This window comes from Alligator mississippiensis, chromosome 2, assembly GCF_030867095.1.
Source record: "Alligator mississippiensis isolate rAllMis1 chromosome 2, rAllMis1, whole genome shotgun sequence".
Taxonomy (NCBI): Eukaryota; Metazoa; Chordata; order Crocodylia; family Alligatoridae; genus Alligator; species Alligator mississippiensis.
In genome coordinates, this window is record NC_081825.1 from 190,790,526 (window position 1) to 190,815,539 (window position 25,014).

The 25,014-nt window shown below is 44.7% G+C and overlaps 2 protein-coding genes across 2 annotated transcripts in view; one reads left to right on the forward strand and one right to left on the reverse strand.

Moving 5' to 3' along the window:
- The first annotated feature begins 1,324 nt into the window (after positions 1-1,324).
- Positions 1,325-25,014, forward strand: part of IGSF22 (immunoglobulin superfamily member 22) — a 41,807-nt gene continuing 18,117 nt past the window's right edge. Inside the window, exons 1-15 of the mRNA XM_006263493.4 lie at positions 1,325-1,427; positions 2,716-2,847; positions 3,409-3,545; positions 5,645-5,744; positions 7,949-7,988; positions 8,455-8,632; positions 9,627-9,740; positions 11,373-11,535; positions 13,014-13,286; positions 14,358-14,642; positions 19,032-19,156; positions 20,033-20,174; positions 20,929-21,225; positions 21,733-22,035; positions 22,380-22,553. Of these exons, the coding sequence (XP_006263555.1) occupies positions 1,325-1,427; positions 2,716-2,847; positions 3,409-3,545; positions 5,645-5,744; positions 7,949-7,988; positions 8,455-8,632; positions 9,627-9,740; positions 11,373-11,535; positions 13,014-13,286; positions 14,358-14,642; positions 19,032-19,156; positions 20,033-20,174; positions 20,929-21,225; positions 21,733-22,035; positions 22,380-22,553 (2,566 nt within the window). The remainder of the gene's footprint in view (positions 1,428-2,715; positions 2,848-3,408; positions 3,546-5,644; positions 5,745-7,948; positions 7,989-8,454; positions 8,633-9,626; positions 9,741-11,372; positions 11,536-13,013; positions 13,287-14,357; positions 14,643-19,031; positions 19,157-20,032; positions 20,175-20,928; positions 21,226-21,732; positions 22,036-22,379; positions 22,554-25,014) is intronic.
- TMEM86A (transmembrane protein 86A) overlaps positions 7,778-25,014 on the reverse strand; it is an 85,177-nt gene continuing 67,940 nt past the window's right edge. The window contains exon 4 of the transcript XR_009460007.1: positions 7,778-8,599. The gene's annotated coding sequence lies outside the window, so the exon portion shown is untranslated. The remainder of the gene's footprint in view (positions 8,600-25,014) is intronic.

Consider the following 25,014-nt stretch of genomic DNA (forward strand, 5'->3'; position numbering starts at 1 on the left):
AATGATAGTCTTCCCTATTGGAAGTGGACAGAGAGTCAATCAGCCTCTTCACCCTGAACACTCCAGACATGCCCACATTAGGGAACCTGTGCCAGTATAGCAGTCACACAACTGTGTCAGCAGAGTCTTCTAGTGGAGATACCAGGTGTGTCAGCAGGCATTTGTCTTCTGGCATAGCTTCCTCTCCTCCACAAGCAACATAAACCAAGCCAACAAAAATGCTTTTCCACCAACTTACCGGTTGTTAAATCTGTGCCGGGGTGACTTCCGCAGAACTTTGTACTGTAGATCTAAGCTCACATAATGTGCTGGCAGGTCCATCCCCAGGCCATCACGATCCCATTAGCACAAGGAGAACATGAATCTAATGCTGCTGTTGGTGCCGGAGTTGCTAGCAGCGAAAGAAACCATGAGGCCATGTGCCCACCCCTTGCACCTGCTCAGGTAGAAAGGAGCACTATGCCCTAAACCTGGATTTGTTTTCTACATGTTCCCTTCGGAGGAGTGCTGCACGAGGCACAAGGTTCATGAGGCTCCTGCAGGTGAGGGAAGGGATTTGGTCCATCCACCCTCTGCTGCAGACTCTGGCATGCTGCCACAACTGAACCAGCAGCTTTGGGACTTGCTGCAGAAAATTCTGCTGCTCTTTTTCTGTTTCACCCTTTAAAATTGGTTGGCTAAAGAAAACCTCAATAAAACATAAATGAATAGACATTAAGGGCCTGGTCTTGCTCTCATCCAGGTCAATGGCAAAGATCACATTGACTTTCATGGAGCCCAATGGAGGCTGCCTGTAAAGTAAACCGTAGCCTTCAACATGGTTCCTGTAGTACATGCTGTTTACATGAGTAAAGGGTCAGGAACAGACACCAAAATCTCCTCACAAAGTCTGAGAGCTAGTATGTGAAATACTCAGACCCAGTTTCTTTCTGGTATAAAGTGGTCTTGCTGAAGATGGCCAAGTTATGCTGATTTATCCTGACTGGTCAGTCCTTGAAAAATGACTCATTTTGATCAAAAGGCAGCACCTTTGAGTCTTCTGAAATGAATAATTAAAAAATCCTGCCTTCTCATGCTGAAAGTGGCCCTTCGTGATCTTCCACTAAAGCAGACACACAACTTTCCACACACATAGGGCATTATCTACATACTTCTTTGTTCACCAACTACAGTAGCATAACTGGTCTCTGAATGAGTGGCGGGGACTGCAATGCCTCACGTTTGAGCATGTGAGATGGACATCAATATTTGATCCTGAATTCAGTTCTCCCCACCCACACAGCTCAGACGCATACAGGGACCTGCAGAAATCAAGACTTTCACCATGGCAACGCAAGTTATGCACATGAAAAGCACGATTCAGCAGCATTCCTCCATTGAAGTCTCCAGTTCCCAAACACATGTGTCTCAATCCAAGATTGTCGAAGGCAAGTATCGTTGTAGTCTTTGAAAACTGAGATGGCCTAAAAAAATGTTATCATGGCTTTCAGCTCATAAGTCTGACTAACATCAAGAGTTAGCATTCCTTTTAATGCTTGCATTACTGACTGTATCGGATGGTGTGGTCCTGGCTACATTCCACTGGCCAAAACACAGGAGACAAAAGGGTAAAACCAAAATAAATTCAGAGCAACTTTGGTTACAGAGCCTTCTGAATGGCACTGTTGATAAGCAGTGTTTCTGTCTAAGGTGCTCATGTGGCTTGTTCCCGTAGTATGTGAGCACCTCACAATCTAGGTATAATGTATTTCTGCTCTGTAAAAAAAAAAGGACAGTGCTATTCCTTCTGTTTACACATGAGCAACTGAGGCAGAGAGGCTAAGTGCCTTGACCGGGGTCATGCCATAAGTCTAGTGAAGCAAGGAGTTCAATCTAGGCCTCAAAGGCCATGTGTAGACAAAGCGAGGGGCATGCGTACACGACACTTTAAAGCAGGTTAAATGCTTTTGCACTGCTTTAATGGTGTTAGTGTTTGCACACGTCAGCTGCGTATTGCACAGTAATTCCAGCTGCTGTACCAAATTCGGCAGCGTAATGCACCTTAAATGACTTGGTGTGACTCCTCCAAGGAGTTTTAGTTTGCTGCCCTGCAGCAGTGGAGTGAAGCACCAGGCTCTGTGCAGCTCGGGGGCTCTGCAGGAAGCCCATGCAGGCACCCTGACAGCAGCCCAGGAAGGCAGGCTCCACCCAAGGAAAAAAAAAAGCATCGAGCCTGATCTCTTTTTTTTCCCCGCCCCCTGGAGCCTGCCTGAGCTGCATGGGGACCTGGTGCCCTCTACAGCTGTGGTGCCCCCCCGGGACCATCCAAGCCAGGTGCCTGCGGGCGGGGGCCACCACTGCCACGAAGGGAAGCACCAGCCCCCTCCCCACAGCCCAAGGACCACTCCAGCCACCTGCAGTTTACCCTCCCCTCCCTGCCGGAGAGGCAGGCAAGTGCATGGGTGTGTGCACGACACAGGGGTTTATTTGGCCCCAAATTGAAGTGGTGTTTTTAAAAACCCACCGCTTCCGTTTAGGGCCCCTGTTTCATCTACACATGCCATTAAGTTCTAGGCTAGTACCCTAATCATTACAAAACCCTTCCTCCCCACAACTTTTAGATAACATAGTCATTTTGCAATATCGTTATATACATTGGAGAAACCTACTCCCACAGTTTAGCCCTTCGAAAGCCATGGTACTATTCCATCTGACTTATACTTTTTCTTCTAATAGAGGAAGTTGTTTCTAGGAAGTCTTCTGCCACTGTGGAGTCCTTCAGCATGATGACACGCTCCTTTGAGATCCCTCCAGGAGAGAGTTACCCAGAATTTGTGGAGAAGCCTCGACCATTGACAGCCCCTGAAGGTAAGCAACACCTAGTTCCACTGAAAGTTACCTTATTACGAGGTCACCAAAGATACTGTGTGCTCAAAACCAAACACTGACGTGGTCACACTAAATTGATACACACAGCATATGTGCAAATTCAGCAATTACTAGACAGGTCACTACATGCAGATGGTTAACTGCATTTACAAATATCTGCAGGTACACTCTCTCATTTTAACCATGTAAATATCAACTATTTGCTTTTGGGACACTGCCTTGTATGCACTGAAGTCAATAGGAAAATTCCCATTGATCTGAATGGCTAATGCAGAATTTAAACAGAAAGAAAGACCTTTAAAGTCTTCATTATTCTTCTTTGTAAGAATTACAAAAAAGGGAACAATCTCTTATGTTTCTAGGTGGGCCACTTCACTATAGCCAATAAAGTTATGGTAGAGCTTAACCTGACCCTTGTATAATGAAATGGAAGCCCTACATTTTAAATGACTTCAGATAAATTAAATGTGTGTAAAGAAATCACATAAAGATACATGTCCCTAACTAATTCATCCTCTAATGTTTCTCCTCAAACTTTAGGTGATAAAGCAGTATTTCGAGCTAAAATAAAAGGTAACCCTACCCCAAAGGTAACATGGAAAAGAGAAAGTGGGATACCAATAAAAGAAGGATCAAAAATGTTTTTTGACAGCATCAATAAGGAATACGTGCTAAAGGTAATATAGTTTGTCATTTCTTCCTAATTTTGGTTCATAACAATTATCTCTATCATTATAAGAATGCTACAGTATTCTTCAGCATTGGTCTGAAAATACTAGTTAGTATGAGTCTTATCATATGTGGGACTGTTTTCATGGAATACTGTTGTATTCTTACATTTGGCTGTTTTATGCTGTGTAGCAGGGGTTTTCAACCTTTTTTAATAAGTGTACCCCCAGCAGCTGGACACGGAGCAGGGAGGAGTCGGGGGTGGCACACAGCCGGATGCAGAGCAGGGGGTGGTGGCAACTGCCACATGCAAGCTCCCCCCAACCTCCATGTCAGGCCAGCCAGGCAGCGCCTGTGCGGCCCACAGAGGGGCTCTGCTGCCCTTGCCCCCCCCCTCTGGCCCTGCTCCTGGGAGGTAGAGGCACAGAGTGTTGGGTGGCTGCGTTCTGCCCCTACCCCCCTGCATGTACTCACTAGAGCCTTCCCAAGTACCCCCAGGGGTACACATACTCCTGGTTGACGACCCCTGCTTTATAGGAAATAATTTGCAGCCTTGTACTGAGCATAAGGCTTTGCTAGACCCTTTGGCTAAGTACATTCAGGGGCAGCAGGGTTAGGGGGAGGTTAAATTGGGTTCAAGGTAGCCCAGCCACCCGATGTAATTCAGTTCATCCCAGGTGCAGACCATACGCTCAGATCTCGTCTCAGTGATCAGAAATCAGTTTAAGCCCGTAACTATATAGAAGTTTCATGCACACAGACCAGTCCAAAATGGCTGAACCCAGTTTAAGCTAGACCTGGATCAAAGTACACTCAAATTTAAGCAATCTAGGTTAGACCCATGCGTGGAACTTCTGTACAATTCCCTGTACAGCCCTGCACTTTTCACACCCACCGTCCCCCACACCTCCCCACCTGGCACCAGGCTATTGATAGCCCCCCCGGCCCCTTGCTGCTGGAGCTGAGAAAGTAAGTCCTGGTGGGGGGAGGGGTGGGAAGGATAAGGGGTAGGTTTGCCAGGTGGTGGGGGGGAGCTAAAAATATCTCCTGGTCCCCCCAGAGGTCCCAGCAGACAATGTGAGTCCCTCTGATTACACCAAATCCTCCATGAATCATGCCTGCACCCCCCAATCCACCCCTTCCTCCCTGCAAGTCATACCTGCCCCTTCCATCCCCCAGTGGGCCCCTGATTCCTCCCAGCCGGTTTTCCCCACCATATCTCCAACCTCCCTGCTAGCCCCCCACATTAGGTGGCCATTTTGAACCTGATCTAACCTCTTCCTAACATCCCCGAATGTCTGAACTTAGCCATACCATGGACTAACACAATGGGCTCCCATGCACAACATTAACAGATACGATGTTGATGATGATGGTGTTTGAGCAACATATAGGTCTCATTTTGGTCCTATTTCATTCTTTGGGTCATGTTCACAGACACAAAAGTTCTGCCCATACCCCATTCTTCCTGCCACAGTTGTGTCCTCTCTGCTTGATCATTGACCCATTCCTAATTCACATCTTCTTTCAGACAGTCCATCATGTTCACCGCAGTCTGCAGGCTAATGTATGCCAAGCTCCCTCCTCTTTCTCCTTCACAGAGCTCTCTCATGAAAAGCTATCTGTTCCACGGACCTGGAACTTTCCTTGTTCGGTGCCTTCCCTGAAGCATATGCATTTTTGGGGGTAGGGAGTTTTGGTCAACCTGTCATTGAACAGAGGGCCAGCTAAAAAAACAGACCTGGAAGGAAATACAACTTGTGTTTTTGCTGATGTGTATATATATCCTGTTTAAGGTCAAAAGTCTCTAAATCTAAGACCTGATCTGAAGTTGAGCACACTCAGTGGGAATACTCCCACTGACTTCCATAGGTTTTGGATCAAGCCCCTGATGTCACTGCCCTTAATTATTTGACTAGGGCTTAGGAGTTTCTACCCTGAGGCCTAAGAGATGGCTTAATGAACCCATGAAAAATTAGTATTTAAAATTTAAAAAATCCATAATGGAATTTCTGAGTCTACTGTGATACATTTGAGCCACTGACATTTCTGGGACAATTTGGAGCTTCTGTTGGCCTCATTGTCCGTGTGTTTCTGCTGCTTCCAGTTGGAGAGCCTTGGCTCAGAAGATGCAGATAACTACAAGTGTGTCGTTTCCAACACCCATGCTGATGCCATCTATACCGTGTCCTTAATTGTGACTGAAAGTAAGTACTAGAGGTCCATCCTAATTACCATAATAACTAAACTAATGATTAATGTACAGTTAGACTTGGAAAGATCCAGTTAGCTCTCTTTGGGCACTGACAGACGTTCAGGTCCCCACTTTAACTCATGGCACTTCACAGAATGCACCACAAGTTTGAGCAAGTCCCCCAACCCAACAGATAGTCATCTGTTCAGTTGGGAGAGGGGAGGGGGAGATTGAGCTCCACTTTGGAGTCAAGAGGAGCCTGCCTACAGCCTCTCTTGCCTAGCCTCAACCCCCTTCCAAGCTCCAGTGCTGTCTGCAGGAAGGAAGGGGGGAGACGAGAGGGCGAGAGAGCTGCAGGCTCTGGTTTGCCTGGTCTGAGTGGTAAAAGGATGTGACTGCGGGGGCCACAAGGTGTGGGAGCCTCCAATCCACCCTCTCCACCTCCAGTTCAGGCTGGGCAAACCTCAACCCGCAGCTCTATCCCCCTCCCTTCTCGCCCCTCCCTTCCTACAGACAGTACCAGGGGCAGGGCTGGGAAGCATCAGCCAAGCCCCAGTTGCATGAGGGATTGACAGCAGTTCCCTAAGGTGCTCTGCTTTGGGTCACCTTCAGCTGATCCCTCATTAAATGAGGGTTAATTTATCATACAATTGGCTACTTTTAAAGTTTCCTGCAGCCACGCACATGTGTCATAGCACAGCTGTAGAGTGCTTGCAGGGGGCCAGTAGTGCGACAAATGTCACTTCTGCCAGTGCCCTTTATTAGCCACATGAGCATGATCTTATGCCCATTAGCTCTATGGAGAAGCAGAGTATATTAGCCTGAGCTGAGCAATTCATTGGGGAACTATACTGATTCCAGCTGCAAAGCTAGCACATGCAGGATTCATTTGGGTTCTTCTACACAGTGCAAGGAGCTATGTAGCTCAGATGGTAGGGTGACTGGTGCTGACTACATCATTTCCTTCTCAAGCTGAGTTTAAAGAAACAGTGGAGCTTTGTCTCTACTGCCTCAATGGGCCTCAAAGGCCTGTAAACAGGACACCTCTATCTTTACCTATACAGAACAGCTTTGCACCATGTAGACACAAGTATGCCTGCCAGTGTGCCCCCATTTCCTTGGGGTATCTGCCTGGCTCCGAATTGTGCTGTGTAGACATACTCCCAGTAAATAGCATTGATGCTTCCTCCCAAGAGCAGTTCCACTAGCAAAGGGGGGAAAAACACCGATATACTTAAGCGAAGTGTAAAGACCATATGTATCATGATTCACCAGGAAAGCAGCTATATGACCATTTTGATAGCTATCCTCCTATCTGATTTCCATCTGCCCTCATTACTTATACCAGGGCTGTCCAACTGGTGGCCTGCAAGAGGTTAATGTGTGGCCCTCGGGCTTTTACCCAGCCACTGCCCCCCTTATCTCTCTGGCTGCTACCGCAACCAGAGTCTCTAGGCTCTTCCCCGCTATCAGCTCTCACTTCCTGCTCCCTCTCCAGAGAGTGCGGTGGTACAGGCCATGGAGCCAAGAGAGCCCATAGCATGGTGCAGCAACGTAGAAGGAGCTGCCCACATGTGAGGTGCAGGGGAGAGGGGTGCAGCCCAGTGGCCTGTGACTTGCACTAGTGCAGTTCCTGCTGGCGTGGCTCACCTGGTATGTGGCCCCTGGCCACTTAGAAGTTGGATGGCCCTGACCTATATTATCCAAGCTCTTTTACAATCTTGTATTTATTCCCCAAATAACCCTGCAAGTTAAGGTTGTGCTATCTTCCCTCCCCCTTCCTACGCATGGGGAACAGGGGTGCAGGGACACTGAGGCTCAAACTCTCCAAGGTATTTACATGCCCAATTCCCACTGATTATTGTTCCCCCAATTGTCTCCCAGGAAAACAGAAGCAAAGAGACCAATGATTACAGCTGGGGAACAGTTAAACCAATGGGAATTAAGCACCCATATTTTATCACTGCTCTGTGGCACACAGACTTTGGACAGGGATGAAGTCTCCCTGCATAGCTTCTTCATGACTGAAACCTCCTCCCAACATAAGAAAAACACTCGCTTGAATCCCACTGTCTCTGTGACCTGCAGCAGGATTTCTCTTTTAATGTATAGATGATATCAAAACCATTGCTCTTCAACTTGGTATTGTTTAATGTTGCTATTGATCTATATGAATCCAGTCATTTGTTAGGAGATTTTTTTAATTTTTTTTTTCAGGTCAAGAAAAGCTGGATTTCAAAAAAATGCTGAAAAAAAGGTAAGGGGGTTTATTTCTAGGCTGTCTCCTGTTTCTCAGGAGTGTATAGTAAGGGGTGCTAGGCCATTTCTAAACAGGTATTTGTCAGAGCAAAAACACACGTCAAGCACGAGCAATGCAGAGATTTGCTTGGGGCTCCTCATTTTGGAGCGGACGCTATAGGCCATAGGTCGGTTTGTTCTTTTCCTCAGACATCAGCACTAAAGGTGAATTGAACTTCCTTGGCAGATCCTCAGACAGCAGGGATAGTGCTCAGGAGTCCTCTGATCCCTCCTTCCAGCAGTAGAACGTGTGAGGGAGAGTGCTCTGCTTAACAGCCCATCTTCACTTCCTACCAGCTAGGGAGTCCTACTTATTTAGATTCATCCCAATGGAAACTCTGGCTTTAAAGTTTCCTCTAGCAGGGTCCCAGAGGTAAGAGGAGCTTTCATTTAAATACACTGTAAATAACATGCTCTGTGCACAGGGGGCCTCCACCTCCAAAGAAGGCAGTGAAGAAAGTGGTTGATGAAAAAGAAATGCTGGAGATCCTCTCCAAGGTGCCAAAGAAGGACTTTGAGAAAGTTTGTATGGAATATGGCTTCACTGATTTCCGTGGACTTCTCAAAAAGCTAAAAGAAATGAAGAAAAAAGTGGAGGTTGAGGTTAGTGATACCATCAGCTTTAAAAACACATTGCACATCCATTTCTATTTCTGTTTCTATAACGAACAACACTCCTACACATGAAGATGCCCTTCAGTTGTAGCATCACTGAATGCCTTACAGAATCAGCTACAAACTAAGAAGAAAAGGATTGCAGTACAAATGGGTCTAAAAGAAAAGCCAGATTTTTAAAAATGAGATTAGTTGGGGAAGAGGGTTTCAAAATCCTGAACTGAAGGCACATCTGGGATTTTCAGCTAGTTCTTTTGGCTTGAATTTTCACAGGGTTACAAAGGAATTAGGGGCCAGCTCCTAAAACATATTTAGGAGCCTAATATGTAGTCCATCAACCCCCCCTAAATACCTTCTGGGTCCAGTCCTAGAACCTAAATCTCACTGATATTCAGTTAAATGAATGTGTCTTCACACATTTGAAAAGAAAAAAGAACTTTGCAAGAAGAAGTCTCACTGTATCAGAATTCCCCACTTCTTCAGCCAATAACACCAGGCTGATTTTACTTACTGAAGTGTTGATATCATCTGCCTGGAGGTTCTAACCTAGACCAATTATGCTAGGCTCCCATACTGGGAGACAGTCCCGTTCCCAAAGATGTTACAATTCAAATAGACAAGATAAACAAAGGATATATGAATATCCACATTTTACAGACAGAAAACTGACTCTGGCCAAGATCACGCAATCTAGAGTCAGGACAGGAATTGAACTCGCATCTCCTGAGTCTGGTGCCTTAACCACAAGATCATCATTCCTTTTCTTCATGCAAAAAGAACAGTGGCAAAAGTTCAGAAGAGCACATAGGACATGGGGAAGGACATTGCTTTTGAATATCACCAAAATCCAAGAGCAAATGGGAAACAAAAGGAATAGCCACAGAACAAAACAAAACAGAAAACTATTACTAACAGAAGCAAATTTTCAGTGAAGTTTGAATTGTGGCACAAGGTATAGATTTCTGCTTTATTCTTCATACAGGCTGTCAAAATTCTGAAACCTCTTGAGGATGTTGCAGCTAAAGTAGACTCCACAGCTGTATTTGACGCCATTCTGGAACTGAAGGACCCCAATACAAAGATGACATGGCTTAAGGTGACTTTCTGTATTTCCTTTGGTTGACCGAAAAAGGCAGAGGCAGAAAGATTCAATTTATCAGTACGACATAACTGAGGAAAAGTCTAGTTGCACTTTCCCTTTGGTTAGGCGAGGCTGCTTGGGTTGCCCTGCTTGATACATTAGCTTGTCTGACAGGGTCTATGGGAAGGACGTGCTACAGGTAAAACTTCTTCCTTTAGCCTCAGGAAAAGACACTAGTTTGTTATTTTATCTGTTTAATTTCACAAATCCCTTCTTCTGCCATCTTGAGCAGGTGATACTCCCTTTCTTTTACTCACAGTCTTGCTAGGTCAAAACATGAAGTTCTTGCAGTCAGCTTAAAACCACAGTGAAGTCCACGCCCAAGTGAGGACTGAGCAAAAACAAAAGGGAACCTCCTGGTATCCTTTCTCACACTAAACTATACTTTCTTTTGCAAGTCATTGTGGTAATATCAGTGAGACTATTCACAAAGTAAGGTACCACTGAGTAATAATGCCAGAATTTAGCCCTAAGTGGGCACATTTGCATGAGACATTTACTTCAGTTGACTAATTAGCTCTGCAGTAAACTTCTCAATATCTACACATGCAGGGCAATTAGGCTGGAGTAAACTAATTAACTCCACAGTACTTGTAAATACAAGTACTGTCCTGCTGTGGAGTTTTTTGCTCTGCTGTAGTGCATGTGTAAATGCTGCTGCAGCTGGCTAGGGCATGAGGGTGCTTCAGTGTGGGGGATCCCTGTTGACTAGCCCCACACTGGAGCACACTTGTGCCCCAGCCAGCCTCTCCACAGCACATTGAGCCACAGGGGGAGCAGCCCCAGGACTTCCTGCGAGCTGGGACTGTTCTGACCTGGCTCAGTGTGCTGCTCTCTTGGGTGCACATTCAAACAGTGCGCCCAAGAGCAATAAACTCAGGAGCAATAAACTCCAGAGTTTATTTCTTCACATTAATTGCATGTGTAGAAGCGCCTGATGAGAATAGCAGGATATGACCTAACTTACTTGCTTTTGACCAGAACAGCCCCTAACCAGATATCTAATGGACTGAGAACTTCCTCTGGTTAAGTGTGTATTTTGGAGCCAGTCTCCTTATTTACTTATGAGGACAGCCTGCTGTCTGTCACAGCGATTACTTCCTGTAGTGCTATGCTGTGTGCTTTCTAATTGCCCTTTTCAGACTCTGAAAGGCGTCAGCATGTGCAAAGCATTATTGCTGACAATGGATCATTGATTTCCATCTAAAACTAGAAGGAGGACATATAGGGCCTCTATCCACGTGCTCCAGGGTGGAGGTGGGTGGCACTTTAATTAGAGCGGCTCTGAGAGCCACTCTAATTAAAGCGCCCACAGCATCACATGTATTCAACATCCCTGTGTTTCAAAATGGCAGTGGGGGTGCTTTAAGTAAAGCTTATCAAATGCTCCAGCAGACTTGATTAATTAGCATGCGTCAGAGCAGAGGTCTGTTACATGTATAGGCCTGTAGATTGGAGGCAAAATCCCACGGCTTACCATGCAATCACATTGCTGCCTAGCAAAGTCCATTAAACTCAACCTTGTGTGGATTCACATAGAGGGTGACCTCTAGAAAGATATCCAGATTTCAGTGTTCTCTTTTTCAGGGTGATGAGCCTCTGCGTAGTCAGTACTCTCTAGGAAAATATGACATGAAACAAATGGGCACCAAGTATATGCTGTACATCACCAACGTGAATGAAAAGGACCTGGGCACCTACAAACTTAGTGTTGCAGACAAGATTCTCTCAGCAGTACTGAAAGTGATAGGTAATTTTTATTTTTAACTGCACAATGGTAGGGAAGCCATGACAAAATGGAACACTAAAAAAGATGGGGTCAAAATCAGTGTCAGACCATGACCTACCTTTTTTTTATAGTTCTTTGCAACATTTATGACTCACTGGTCTTTTTACCCTCAAACAAAAATCCAGCACTGTACAAGTCATGCTTGGATCCGCAATAACTGGAGAGTGCACATGATCAAAGGAAATACATTTCACAAGACAGCAAATTTCAGCATTGTATTTGAACCAGTTTAGCAGAAAGGAGATAAATGATGAAAAGTGCCATGGCAATAGCCTTGTGGTGGAAATGACTTGTGCTTCCACAATCCATTAGGAATGGAAGGGGATGTACATGCCCAGGGAAGATGAAGCACGGTGCTTTTCTCTTTTGCGCACTCTTGCTGTTACAGGCCAAGTATGTGATTGCAGTTGCTGGGGGAAAATCATAGACATTTTACATCCAAGAACAAAGTTGACCTAAATCAAGGGTGGGTATAAATTAGGCTGCCACCTGCTTTATCCACAATATTGCTTTTACTCCACTTGCCTTCCAGCTATTTCTGGAATAGCTGGCCCATCTCAAGGCCACCCAGACTTGCACTGAGCAGTACCCTCACTTTGTAACTTAATTTCAGGGGGACTGCTTGAGGTGTGAGGTCTTCCTGATGCTTCCCCTTCCTCTACATAATTAATCAAAATAAAATACTTCCCCCTTGTGACAAGCCCAAGCACCTAGTTTGGCACAAGGTGTCCAGTAGGTTGACAACCACAGAGGGCATGTCTACCCGCCTGCGTGCCAGGCCTGGGAATGCCACTGGGGAACACACCCTGCCCTCTCACTCCCATTCTGCACAGGCCAACTCCCAAAAATGAGGCTGAGTGAGAGGATGGGTCATGTGTCATGAACTTGATACAGAGATGGTATAGCTCCAGGCTGATCCAGGCCCTGTTTTGTGACTGACACCAGGACAACCAACAGAGCTACCTTTTTACTGTTCAGCAGATGGCTCCAAATGAAACAAAATCTCCAGAGAGGTTTCCAGATCTTGGTTGCACTTACCTGAAACCATTTCCCTTGTGGTGACTAGAATAAAGGGGAAGAAAAGAATAGGAGCAAGGCAGGAGAAATGGATTGAGAACCACAGATGTGTGGACTGGTAATTAGCCTTGGAAGGAAGTTTACCTCACTTTTTAAGTACTGTGGACCTCAAGTAGTCCTAGTATGAGATAGTGCATCTCTTTTTGGGCTTAAAATGGGCTATAGCAATTCATGCCCATTGTCCTTACTTCTACATGTAAGAAAGAAATTCAAATGATGACTTCAGTAGAGCTAGGTTGATTGACTCCAGCTGAGGATCTAGCTCAAGGCCACTGAGGAAAATCCTAAAGTTGGGAACTAGATTAAACTATGAGTATTCTTTACACTTGCACATTCATATTTGTCTTCTGTTATTTTAACAGATGAGCCCCTATCATTTCTGGCAGAACTGAAACCACTGAAAGTGACAGAAAGGCAGACAGCTGTGTTTGAAATCCGCTTATCCAAGAAAGTGCCCAATTTTACCTGGAAGTTCAATGGGAAAGAGCTGAAACGAGATGACAAATATGAGATCATTTCATCTGATGATGGGCTAACTCACACACTAAAAATTAAGGATGTTCGGCCGAGTGACATTGGTGAGATCAGTGTTGAAGCTGGAGATCTGGTGCAGAAAGCTCCACTCATCATAGAGCGTAAGTGAGGCAGGAGAACTGTTAGGGAACCCCTCACACTAAAAGTACCAGCCCGTACTGTTTGAACTAAGGGACTGGCTATATTAGGTGGAAGCAGTCATAGCCTCACAAAGTAGACCAGATGGTGGAGGGGCAAAGAGACCAACATTTCTGACAGGGGTTTCCATCTATCTTCCTGAAATTTAGAAAAAGTTTCTCACTTGTGCTACTGGTGGTTCAGAAGGGACAATCCCTATCTATGAAACTCTGTCTATTTACCATTGTCAAGCAGGTCTGATTTAGCATACAGAAGGCATGTTTCAGTAGGCACCAAGGAGGCTGGTCAGATAGTGGTGCAGCTTTTAAGATGTGTACTGCAGGAAAACTGTCATCTACACTAGCTGCAGCCCCCTTGGAAGTGATGTCCCAAGTGAAGTCTGGAATTGTTCTCCTCCCAGGCATAGAATCATAGAGAAGTAGGGCTGGAAGGGACCTCCAGACGTCATCTAGTCCAACCTCCTGCCTGAGGCAAGATCATCCTTGTCCAAACCCTTCTATAATCTAAACTCTACATAAGACTACCATCAACCCTGACACAACACAGACCTAACACCCTAACCTGACAGGTAAAGTAAGGAGATCACAGGAGCCAACATCCTGCTTCTATGAAATGTTGTCAATAGATATTCAAGAGATCCCAAGTGGCGAGCATGAGCCCGCTACAAAAGAAGGCAAAACCCCCCACAGTCTGTACCAACCTGACCATGGGGTAAAATTCCTTTCTGACTCCAAATATGGCATTCAGTCTCACCCTGAATGGAGGGCCAAGACCCCCTAACCAGGAACATCTGGCTTTGGTCCAAGCAGGATCATTGGCCCCCGCCTTGATGGTAGCGAACACCCAATGCCTCTGAAGAAGGCTTAAAAACACCGTGACACCTGTAGCACAAAGAGGAGTGGGGGTACAGACAACCCTGAACATATTGTTGCCGAGGTGCAGCTTCTTTCCCAGTGTCTTGCTTGGCTTTCTAAAGTTATCCCTGGGAAATGAAATTTCATACTGCCGATCTCTTCATCTCCCTCTTTCTGAAGGAATCCCTATTAAGTTCATCAGCAATCTGAAGAATGTCCGAGTCAAGGAGAAGGGGAAAGCTTGTCTGGAGTGTGAGCTGACTTCTAAAGACGTTACCCTGAAGTGGCTAAAGAATGGGGCGGTGATTCAGAAATCCAACAAGTACAGCATGAACCATGAGGGGAAGAGAGCAGAGCTGATCATTGATGATGCTGAACTGACAGACTCAGGGGAGTACACAGTGATTGCCATGCAAGACAATGACCCAAAAGAGTATTACAGCACTGCCAATGTAACAGTGGAAGGTAAGAACAACTGGATACAGGGAGAGGTTTACAAAAATATAGTACTATATAATTGTTCAATTGTTGCATGGTTTGACTTTATAGACAGGCTGCATTGCCTTGAGGGGAAGAGACTTGGAGTCAAAGGAACTGAGTTCTCTTCCTCATTTTGTTATGTGACATGTGACGAATCACAAAACCAGCCTGAGTCTCTGCCTCCCTGTTTGAAGACTGGAATAATCATCAACCATTATTTGTTAAGGGCTTTTGTTACTTCCAAGATGCTGTGCAAGCATAAAGCAGCAGATTTCAAATTTAAGGTTGTACATGCCACCTATGAAACTCAAAAGTATTCTTACCATCTTCGGGATATTAATCAGGCCATCATAATACATTCATTAATCAGAGCCACCATCATGCATTCCTATCCTGAAACTTTAACGCAACACGCCCACACAGCATTTGATTGCAGCCTGCATGGGAGGACATAGGCATAGTTTCAGGGGATCATTGGTATAAATATTAATTATCATTATTGTTACATAAGCAAAGATTGTAAAGTCGTTGTAATTGTAGTAGAATAAACCCCTCTCCAGAAAACATGATGGAAGGATGCACAGCTAAGAGGAGAAAGAACCAGGAAAGTCCAGCTTACATCCATCTGCCACTGGAGCTTAAACAAGAATCTGTTTTCAGAGCTCCTTTCTGGGTTTTAGCGGCCTTTATTACATTCAGGTGACTATTGACGGAGGCAGACTGGCTCTGATTTATGCACACCCACCTGCCACGTACCGTTCTGTCTAATTAGAGCTCAGTATGGTTCGAGTATTTGTTGTCCTTTTTTAGGGTTCAACAGTCTCTGTGTGGGAGTTGTCTGGTAGTCTTGTGCTTTACGGTTTCTGCTGGTGATCTGTAGGGGCCAGGAAGGAACTTTTTCCCTTTTTCCACCCCCTTGTGAATGTTTCATTGGCTTCTTGGGGGTTGGTTTATTTTCCTCAGGTATATAGGACACTAGTTACAGCTAAAGGTGAGATCAGAAAGGGGTTTTTCCCTAGGTCTGGTGGAGAAGGACTATACAGAGTATTTTACTTTCCTCTGTAGCACAGGGCGCAGTTTCTTCTTAGGATCTTCTGAACATACATTAAGAGAATAACGGCTCTTCTATCAATGGTGCCCTTCTCTCTCCTGCTTCTTATCTCTGGACACAGTAGAGTGCTTTTGCTTTTGTTTTCATCAGGTCCTTTGTGGCTGTAGCATATGTGAGGGACTGGAACGGATGATTTTTAGGACTCAGGATAAATGGTGCAGGAAATGGGACTCACTGGCTCAGGAGGCTTTTTTTGGTTTTTTGTTCCTATGTTCCTGTGTTAGAAGAGGCTGGGAAAAAGAACAGATTAAATTCCACACCCTTTTCCCTCCTAAAGCCAGATGGTGTAGTGCTGCAGTGGCTATGGACTGTGCTGCCATTCAGGAAAGACAGGCTCTGGAGCCAAGTTAGCATTCATAATTCTTGGGTAGGCAGATTGAAACAATAAAAGTACCAAATGCAGCCTGGGTTTAAACAAGGCCAGTCCAAGGTCTTCTTCACATAGAGGCCTAACTGCCCTACCACATGCATGTTCCAACTGCAGCCTCCTTCTCACAGCATAGTCTCCTACCAGGACATCATGTTTTGGAGATAATTGTTCACGGGATTGAACGGGACCATTACACTTCTTACATCTATTGTTCCACGCCTTCTGCAGGTTCTAGGTGAGATCATCAAATTGGTTACTGTTGGGTCACATTGTCCATTTTTTGTGTGTTTTACCATCATGAGGACTAGAAAAAGAATGGCTCTTAAAATGAAATCTCAGATTCATGCCAGCCTATGCCTAGACTGCCTATGCGTTAATCAGGCCCTAGGCTTGTGCTTTGACTCTTGGCGAAGGAAAGGAGGTTGCCCAGACTAATGTGTGAATGCCATCTACAGGCCACTTGTTAGAATGCCTCGATAGCAGCAGGAGAAAGGAGAGACTCTTGCGAGTATGAAGGCAAAGTAGAGAGGCACCTTACAGCCGAACTAAATCAGAGATGCATAAGCTTTCATGGGCCCAGACTCACTTCATCAGGTGCTGTGATCATGTGACATTATGTGTATGTTATAAGACTCTCAAAAATTCAAGCTGTTCTGTTCAAGTACATGGCCACCTACATTTTAACTTCTAAGTCCTTCTACTGAACAATCATAGAATCATAAAAAAATACGGCTGGAACAGACCTTCAGAGGTCATCTAGTCCAACCTCCCACCAGAGGCAGGATCATTCCTCTCCAAATACATTGTCCAGCTTACTAGTAAAACAGCAGTCAACCCTGACATAACCATAAGACATAGCATCCCTAACCCGCTACAAGTAAATCAGGGAGACAGACAGGTTGGGCTTCTCAACAAGATAAATTAGCCTATGCTGCCATGTACTAGCTGCTAGTATTACCCAAGCTAACTAAAGCTTGTCCAGGTGTCTCTATATTATATTTCTGTGATTGCAGGGTAGACAGACCCTGAGGTACTGAGGGAATAAGGGACTGGTCCAGCTTCCACTGTAGTCATTTGAAGGACTGCTGTTAACCCCAGTCAGACCTGGAGTTACAGTCTAGTGTCTTAGCCAAAAAAACAAACTTTTTTCCACATAGAATTTCAGATCTGGATCCAAAAGTTGTTGCTTAGTCTCATCTGTGCATGAGAGAAAATGTGAGCTAAAAACTATCAATGTGTTCCTACGGTTCCAGCTGATTGACTAGGATTTGGAACTCAACGATGGATGTACTAGTGGTTGGCTTGTTGGAGCTGCTGTCTCTCCAGTAAATATCACCGAGAAAAAGTGAACCCCACTGAGACTCACAGAGGGTCTTTTAAGCCATATTCAATAGGTATACCATGGCTAGAAGAAGTATACAGTTAATTGGAACGGGACCTTAAACCAAGCCCAGGATATTCTCTGTAATGGTTTCTGATTCCCAGAGACTAACTGAGTTTCATTGTCCATCCAGTATCTAGGCTAGCTGAATCTATTCTCCATTTGATGTGCACAGTTTACTCCCACTGGTGCTTCCTCCAGCAGACAAAATACTGATCTCTCAGTGTCTCCTGTTCAAGATGCTAAAGAATTCCTGACTGGATTTCCTAATACATATGACCATTTAAAGTTAGGGTCAGATCTAGAGGGGGTGTAGTACTGCTACCACACCCCTGCTCAGTTCCTTGACAGAGCTCATTTCAGTTGTGTAGTTCAAATGCTGTGTAGTGTACATTCAGTGAGCTCTCCATTGCTCCCCCTTTTTTTTTTCAAAATGGTTCATCTACTGTATAAAACCCTGTTTAATGTTCTCAGAGACACTGCTGAGCCATTGCCCACCTTCAGACCTTGTGACTGGTGGCTCCAGCAGTTCTAGTCCTACCAGACTCAGAGCAGGATAAGTGGCACAAGGGACCTGGCCACTGTATTTGACAGGCCTCTAGGTATAAGGGTGTCCACCTGCTTCTCTCTCCTCTGAGATGGAAAAACCGGGGAAATCTTTCCAAACTGGACAGCAGCTCCCTCTTTAACAATAGAATATATAAGAAATGGAGAACAGTGCAGATGAATGTTAAATACTGCAGAGAATGCACAAAAGAGCAACAGAAATTATTAAAGACTGGGAAAAAATGCCTTATTGCAAATGTCTTAGGACTCATTCTCTTTATCATAAGGGAAATTGAGGAATGACTTGGCTCTAGTGTCTAAGAACCTTCATAGGGGGAAAAAAAAAATCCCAGAGTCTAGAGGGCTCTTTAATGCAGTGGAGAAAGGTGGGACAAGAGCCAGAGGCTGGACTCTAAAGCCAAACAAATTCAAATTAGAAATAAAACATATAATACTAATTGTGAGAATGAATAACCACTGGAACAAGCTACTTTTTTGGCTTGAACCCATACCCTGGTCCTTTTCTAAAAGACCTCCTCCTCCCTGCCTGCCAGAGAGGGGAAAGTCAGAAACCAGTAACAAATCCACAATGACCTTTGTGTGCTGAAGAGAGATTTCTGAGAGAAAATATTTCTCCTTATCCCCCAACCACCCTGCAATACAGTCTCTATAGGCTTATCTGTTCCCTCTATCTGCCCCCATCTCTCAGGTATGATATATTAACCTGTTCACCCATTCTCTTTTTTGTTTGTTTGTTTGACATCTCTTACAGGGGCTTTCCCCACACCTTTTTCCCCACTGTCTCAAAATGACAGACAGTTAGCATTTGTCCCTAGTGCATGCTGTGTATGTGTTCATGCTGAATTCCTTCATTATGAGGTTTACCTCTCCTTAATACTGTGCTTTGGTACATGCAGTTACAGCCAATTATCTTTGTTCACTTACTATCACTGAAATTTCTTATAGAGAGATTTGCTACAGTCAAGAGCGGTATGTCTGACGTTCAGGCTCCAACAGGAGACCCAGCAGAGCTCTGTGTTGTCCTGAATGATGAGAAGGTAGAAGGAGTTTGGCTGAAGGATGGCAAGGAGGTAAACACTCATGATGTAACCAGAAAGAAAATGAAAGGCTGGAAATCATAAGTGGAGGCAGAACATATTATTTGGGGAGCCTGCAGCCGCGGAGGAGCATACGGCAGGGACGTTGGATACAGCGCTGTGGCAGTGGGGTGGGGTAGTGGCACTGGCCTGGCTGCATGTCAAGCAGCACTGGGCACTGCCTTACGGTGGTGATGTGGTGCTGCTCCTATTGCTGGCAACTGCAAAATGAATTTGGGGGGCTAGGCCGCATTATCCCCAGCCTTCCACTGCCTATGCTGGAGAGCCTTAATGGGAGTTTTGTCTGAGTGGGGAATGCAGGAGTTGGCCTAGTGTCGGTAACTTGGAAAAGAAATAGAGTAAAGGCAGACAAATGGGTTAGAAGAAATGAGAACTGATTTAACATTTCCCAAAGACTCTGGGTCTTAAGCTTTGTCTCACTTTGGCATGGCATCAACCTTACCTTTCTTGGTCAGCCATCTTTCTTTCTCAAGCAGCTGACTAATCATTTGATACTTCTTTTCCCAGATTTTCTAACCCATTTGCTCAGGCTCTTGCTTCTATTGTGGAAGCACATCTTCCCCTGTGGGAACAATAGCTCTCCTTTTCCCTTTGACACTCAGGTCAGCAGTTTGGATAATGTTTCCTCTGAATGCCAGTGTGCTGGCTTAGTCAAATTTCATGTGTAGGGTAGCTTCCATACTGCTGGATCATAATGAAACGTATAATTCTCAGGGTCATCCAAGAATTACAAAGTATTTTGCCAGGACAGGACACAGATATCTAAACCCTTCACCCATATTTCTAACCAATAGACTATTTTTGTCATAATTTTTTTCTTTTTGCAACCTGCTGCTTTCCTTCTTTCAGATTACAGATATGAGAGGAATCCAGATTGTCAAGCAGGGAGCTGTCCACAAACTGATCATTGACAAAATGGGAGAGAAGTTTGAAGGGAAGTACACATTCAGAGCCAAAGGAGCGGAAAGTGAGGCCACCATTGCCATTGCAGGTACTGACACTTTTCCATAATACCACTCACACCACCCCCACAGCTGCTGTTGTACAATCAACAGGCCTCCTTATTTGTGCCAGCAAATTTTACAGGTCCATCAACATGCATGTGCAAAACCCCATCTCTTCACACACAACAGGGTAATTGCGTAGCCTTCATTGAGAATAAATCAGACAAGCATGTCACTGACCTTCAGAGACTGGACTTGAACATTTTGGCTATCCTGAGAGGTATTACACTTGTAAAAAACAACAAGGAAAACCATCCTGAAGAAAAATATTTGTTGTTTAGCTCTTGGCAGCCAGATGGTGCTAGCCAAATTTTTCAGACTTTATTTATGTTCAGCAAGGATTTTATCTCATCTCTGCACTAAATGATGAGCACACCTATTGACCATATGCTGATGGGTCATAAGGCAGGTTTTAGCACAAACTGAGTTAGTCACTACAACGTAATCATTCAGGGTGGCATGGTGGAATATAGGGAGTAATGCTCCCTTTTTCTTCTGCTTAGCTGGATAGTCTTAGGGAAAGCCAGACAGTTCTCTGTATGGTAATCAGGAGAACTGGCCTATCTGCATCAACAGGTACTAAGGATTTTAGGTGCCCCTTAAAATATAGGAATCTACTCTTAAAGAAAGGTGGGTGTGGAAGGACATGGTTTATGCCACCTGGCAGGGAACTCAAAATACATTAGCAGCACCAAAATGTCCATGGGGCTCTACGTTTCACATGCCTTTCACTGTTTTAAGATCCCCCTGTCATTGATGAATCTGTGCTGGAGATGTTGGCTGCACACCCTGTGACTGTGAAGGCCGGGCATACGGCAAGCATCAAAATTCCCTTCAAGGCAAAACCAATGCCAAAGGTCAGCTGGTTCAAAGATGGTATTGAGGTGACAGAGGAACAGAAGATTGCAATGGAAAAGGCAAATGACTATGCTTTGCTCACAATAAGCAACTGTGTGAGAGAAGACAGTGGAAACATTATGCTGAAGCTGAAAAGTGACTGTGGCTCAGCTGTTGCCAATCTGTTTCTCAATGTTCTTGGTAGGTCCTGAACTCATCATTTTACAGTGATTCAGTGGCAGGGCAACTTTGCAGCCTTGTAGGAAGTCTGATCTGTGACTCAGGGGCCTGAGTGCTGAACTATCAGCTGAAAGGTTACGGGCCCAAGGCTGGGTGTGGGCCTCTGAACTTCAACCAGAAAATGCAGCCCTTGTGGGCTTGAGAACATTGCTAGACAAAGCCTTGGCTGGGATGGTCTAGTTGGGGATGGTCCTGCTTTGAGCAGGGGGTTGGACTAGATGATCTCCTGAGGTCCCTTCCAACCCTAATTTTCTATTATTCTATGAAATGTATTCCAAGACCACAGTGTGCCCAGGCCTTACTTAGAATCCATGTACTGGGAAAGACCGCATCATCAAATCAGCTGGTGGAAAGCAGCGTAGCCTCACTGAAGTCAATGGAGCTATGCTAATTTTCACCATGTGAGGATATGGCCTTCCAATTTATAATAACTTTCCATATTGCTTTGATTTTCTTTCAATGCTGCAGACAAACCAAAACCACCTCAGGGAAAAGTGGAATTTTTGGAGCGGACAGGTAAATGCATCAAAATGAAATGGAAAGCACCGAAAGATAATGGAGGAAAGCAGGTGACACATTTTATCATTGAGAGGAAGATGGTTGGTAAAAAGTCCTGGATTAAAGTTGGTGAAGTAGAAGGCAAACACACCACATTTGCCACCGATAAGGTAGAAGAAGGCAGAGCCTATCAGTTCAGAATCCTTGCCGTCAATTCAGAGGGTCTGAGTGAACCACTGGAGACGGAAGAAGTCTTTGCTGGAGAACCTATTGGTAAGCACATGAATTCCTTGAAGGGGCTATTTTAAAGGTGGATTTACTTTTGCACATTCACTTACCCCTCCAAAAGAATATTTTCCTTTTTTTTAAACACTTTTTGCACTTCAGGGTTGCAAATCCAAGCTGAAAATGGGTAGATACTGTTAACTGTGACCCTTGCTAGGGCAGAAAACATGATTTGAATCAAAGACCAAATCCATTGGCTTTAAACAGTAGCAGACTCCCTTTTCTTAGCCTCTCGTTCTGTGTTGCTTTTAATCAAATGAGGCTTTGCAATGGAACAATAGGTGAAACTCTAATTCTGATTCTTCTTGCTGAAATTATCTCTGTCTGTTTAGAGCCTCCTGGACTGGCAACTCAACCTCAGGTTACAGATGTGACTAAGGAAGCTATCACCATCACTTGGAACCCTCCAGCCACAGATGGTGGCTCCCCAGTACAAGGGTACATTGTAGAAAGAAGGAAGAAAGGCAGCAATCTTTGGGTCCCAGTCACCAAAGATCCTGTCAAAGGTCAGACAACTATTGTTCTGCGCTATATATTGGAAGAATGAGAGCTGGGGAGGACATGAAATGTGAAGCAAGAATTGTGATCAGACAAGTAAAGCGGGTGATATTAGCACATCATTTATGAAGCCCAAACACAGCTGCCTGAAATTTGGGGTCCAAATCTGTATTTAAGTATGTACAGAGAATTAACCCAGTTCTCACATATCCTAAGCTTTAGTACTATTGGAGGTTTGGATACTCAGCAAATCTGAAAATCATATCTTTGTATGTTTTATTTAGGTGCCTGTATAGGGACTCAAAAGCCTAGTTTTAGGCATCTTTGTTTTAAAAGTTTCCTTTGACTAATGCCACTCCTTTCCTCTGGCTTTGATTTAAGTAAGTAACTGAGTTTACTGAATGTATAGAATAGCAATCACATTCAAAATATTCGTGGCATTGCAGCCACATGTGACTCACAGCTTGGGAAACACATGGAAGCATTTGTGCTACCAATAACTAGGGACCTACCAAATTCATGAGCCCCCACAACTGATTATGTGGCTGTAACACAGCTGGGGCCCCCAGTTTCATGGCTGGGGCTGCCATTTTGAAGGTGAAGCAAAAGCCACCACCCCCCACCCACACACACATGCCTCTGATTGGCTGAGGGACTCCGCAAGTCCCACCCCTCCCAGGCATTGATTGAAAGCCCTAGCTAGAGCTGCCTGGCTTGTTAATTCAATAATTATCACCCTCTTTAAGGGGTGGAGAGTGATAATTACTGAGTAAACAAACAGTTTAAGTGTGGCAATTAAACAGTTCCAGTACCCAACTGAAGTGTAAAGCTGGGCCTGTCATCCCACCCTGCCCCTGCCCCCCCATCAGGAGAAGGGGTTGATGGCTTTTTGAACATAGCCGGTTACCCGTGCTTTTTCACGGGGACCCAGCTATTTCACAGGAGACTGCCAATTACACAATTTCTGTGAAATCCATGAAATAGTGCATTTGGTAGACCCCTACCAATAACATCTGCCTAACGAGTCCTTTGGTTTTCATCATCTTATATTTTCATCATTCTCTCATGGATTCTTATTTCTGTCTCCTTCAAAATATTGGACTTCCTTAAGAAATAAATGGCATTTGATCAAATTGGCCAATAGTACCTTTCAAAATTCATCAGTGTAAAGGGTGAAGTTAATTTTAAGGAAAATTATCCTTAATTCCAGAGACTTTGATCAAACTACATGGAAGATCAGTCTGAAAAGTCACTGAAGGTCAGATTCTGATATCACTAAGTTCAGTTGGACCGTTTATAGAGAAAATCCTATACAACAGGGGTATCATAGGAAAGTAGGCCTGCAAGGGATCCCACAAGGTCAGGCCCCCTGCTCAAGACAGGATCAGCTCTGACTAAACCACCCCATCCTAACCATCCCAGTCTGCCTAGCCTGCTCTTGAAAGTTTCCAAGCATGGAGAATCCATAACTTCCCTAGGTAGCCTGTTCCAATATTTAATCATTCTTATAGTCAGAAAGTTCCTTCTAATCTCCAGCCTAAATTTCCCCCACTGCAACTTGAGGCCATTGCTCCCTACAGTCACAGAGAAAACCTATCTCCATCCTCTCTATAATCACCCTTCAGGAAGATTGTTATCAAATCCCCCTTCGGTCTTCTCTTCTCCAAGATAAATGACCCTAGATATTTCAGCCTTCCTCCATAAGTCTTGCCTTCTAGGCCCCTAAACATTTTTGTTGCTCTGTGATTAACTCTTTCCAAATTGTCCACATCTTTCTTGAAGTGTGGGGTCCAAACCTGGATACTACTCCAGGTGAGGCCTCACCAATGCTGAATAGAGTGGAAGAATCACTTCCCTTGATTTGCAAGTGACACTTCTGTTAATATGACCCAGGAGGCTGTTGGCTTTTTTGCAGCAAGAGCACACTGTTGAGTCAGCTTATGGCCCATCATAGTCAGTTTATGGCCCATCATAACCCCATGGACCTTCTCTGCAGTACTGCAGTCAAACCAGTCATTCCCCAGTCTGTATTTGTGCATGCAGTTATTCCATCCCAAGTGCAGAATTTTGCACTTGTCCTTGTTGAATCCCATCTGTTTGATTTTGGACATACATGGAGGCACCACATCCTAAGCCCAAAATAAGTAGCAGATGCAATAGTTGAAAAAATATGTTTTTCCCATATTAGATACTTAGACTAGTAGGGTGGAAGTGCTTGACTTTAGGAAGGCTAACTTCAGTATGCTTAGGAGTCTAGTCAACGACACACTGCAGGAGAAGAGTATTGGTGAGATGGGAGTCCAGGAAGGGTGGTTGTTCCTAAAGGAAGTGATCCTTCAGGCACAGACGGAGATTATCCCAGTATGAGGGGAAAGGAGCTAAAAAAACATCCTTGGCTAAACAGGGAAACCCAGGGGAGCCTAAGGGCAAAAAAGAAAGTATATAGGCAGTGGAAGCAGGGGGAAGCTA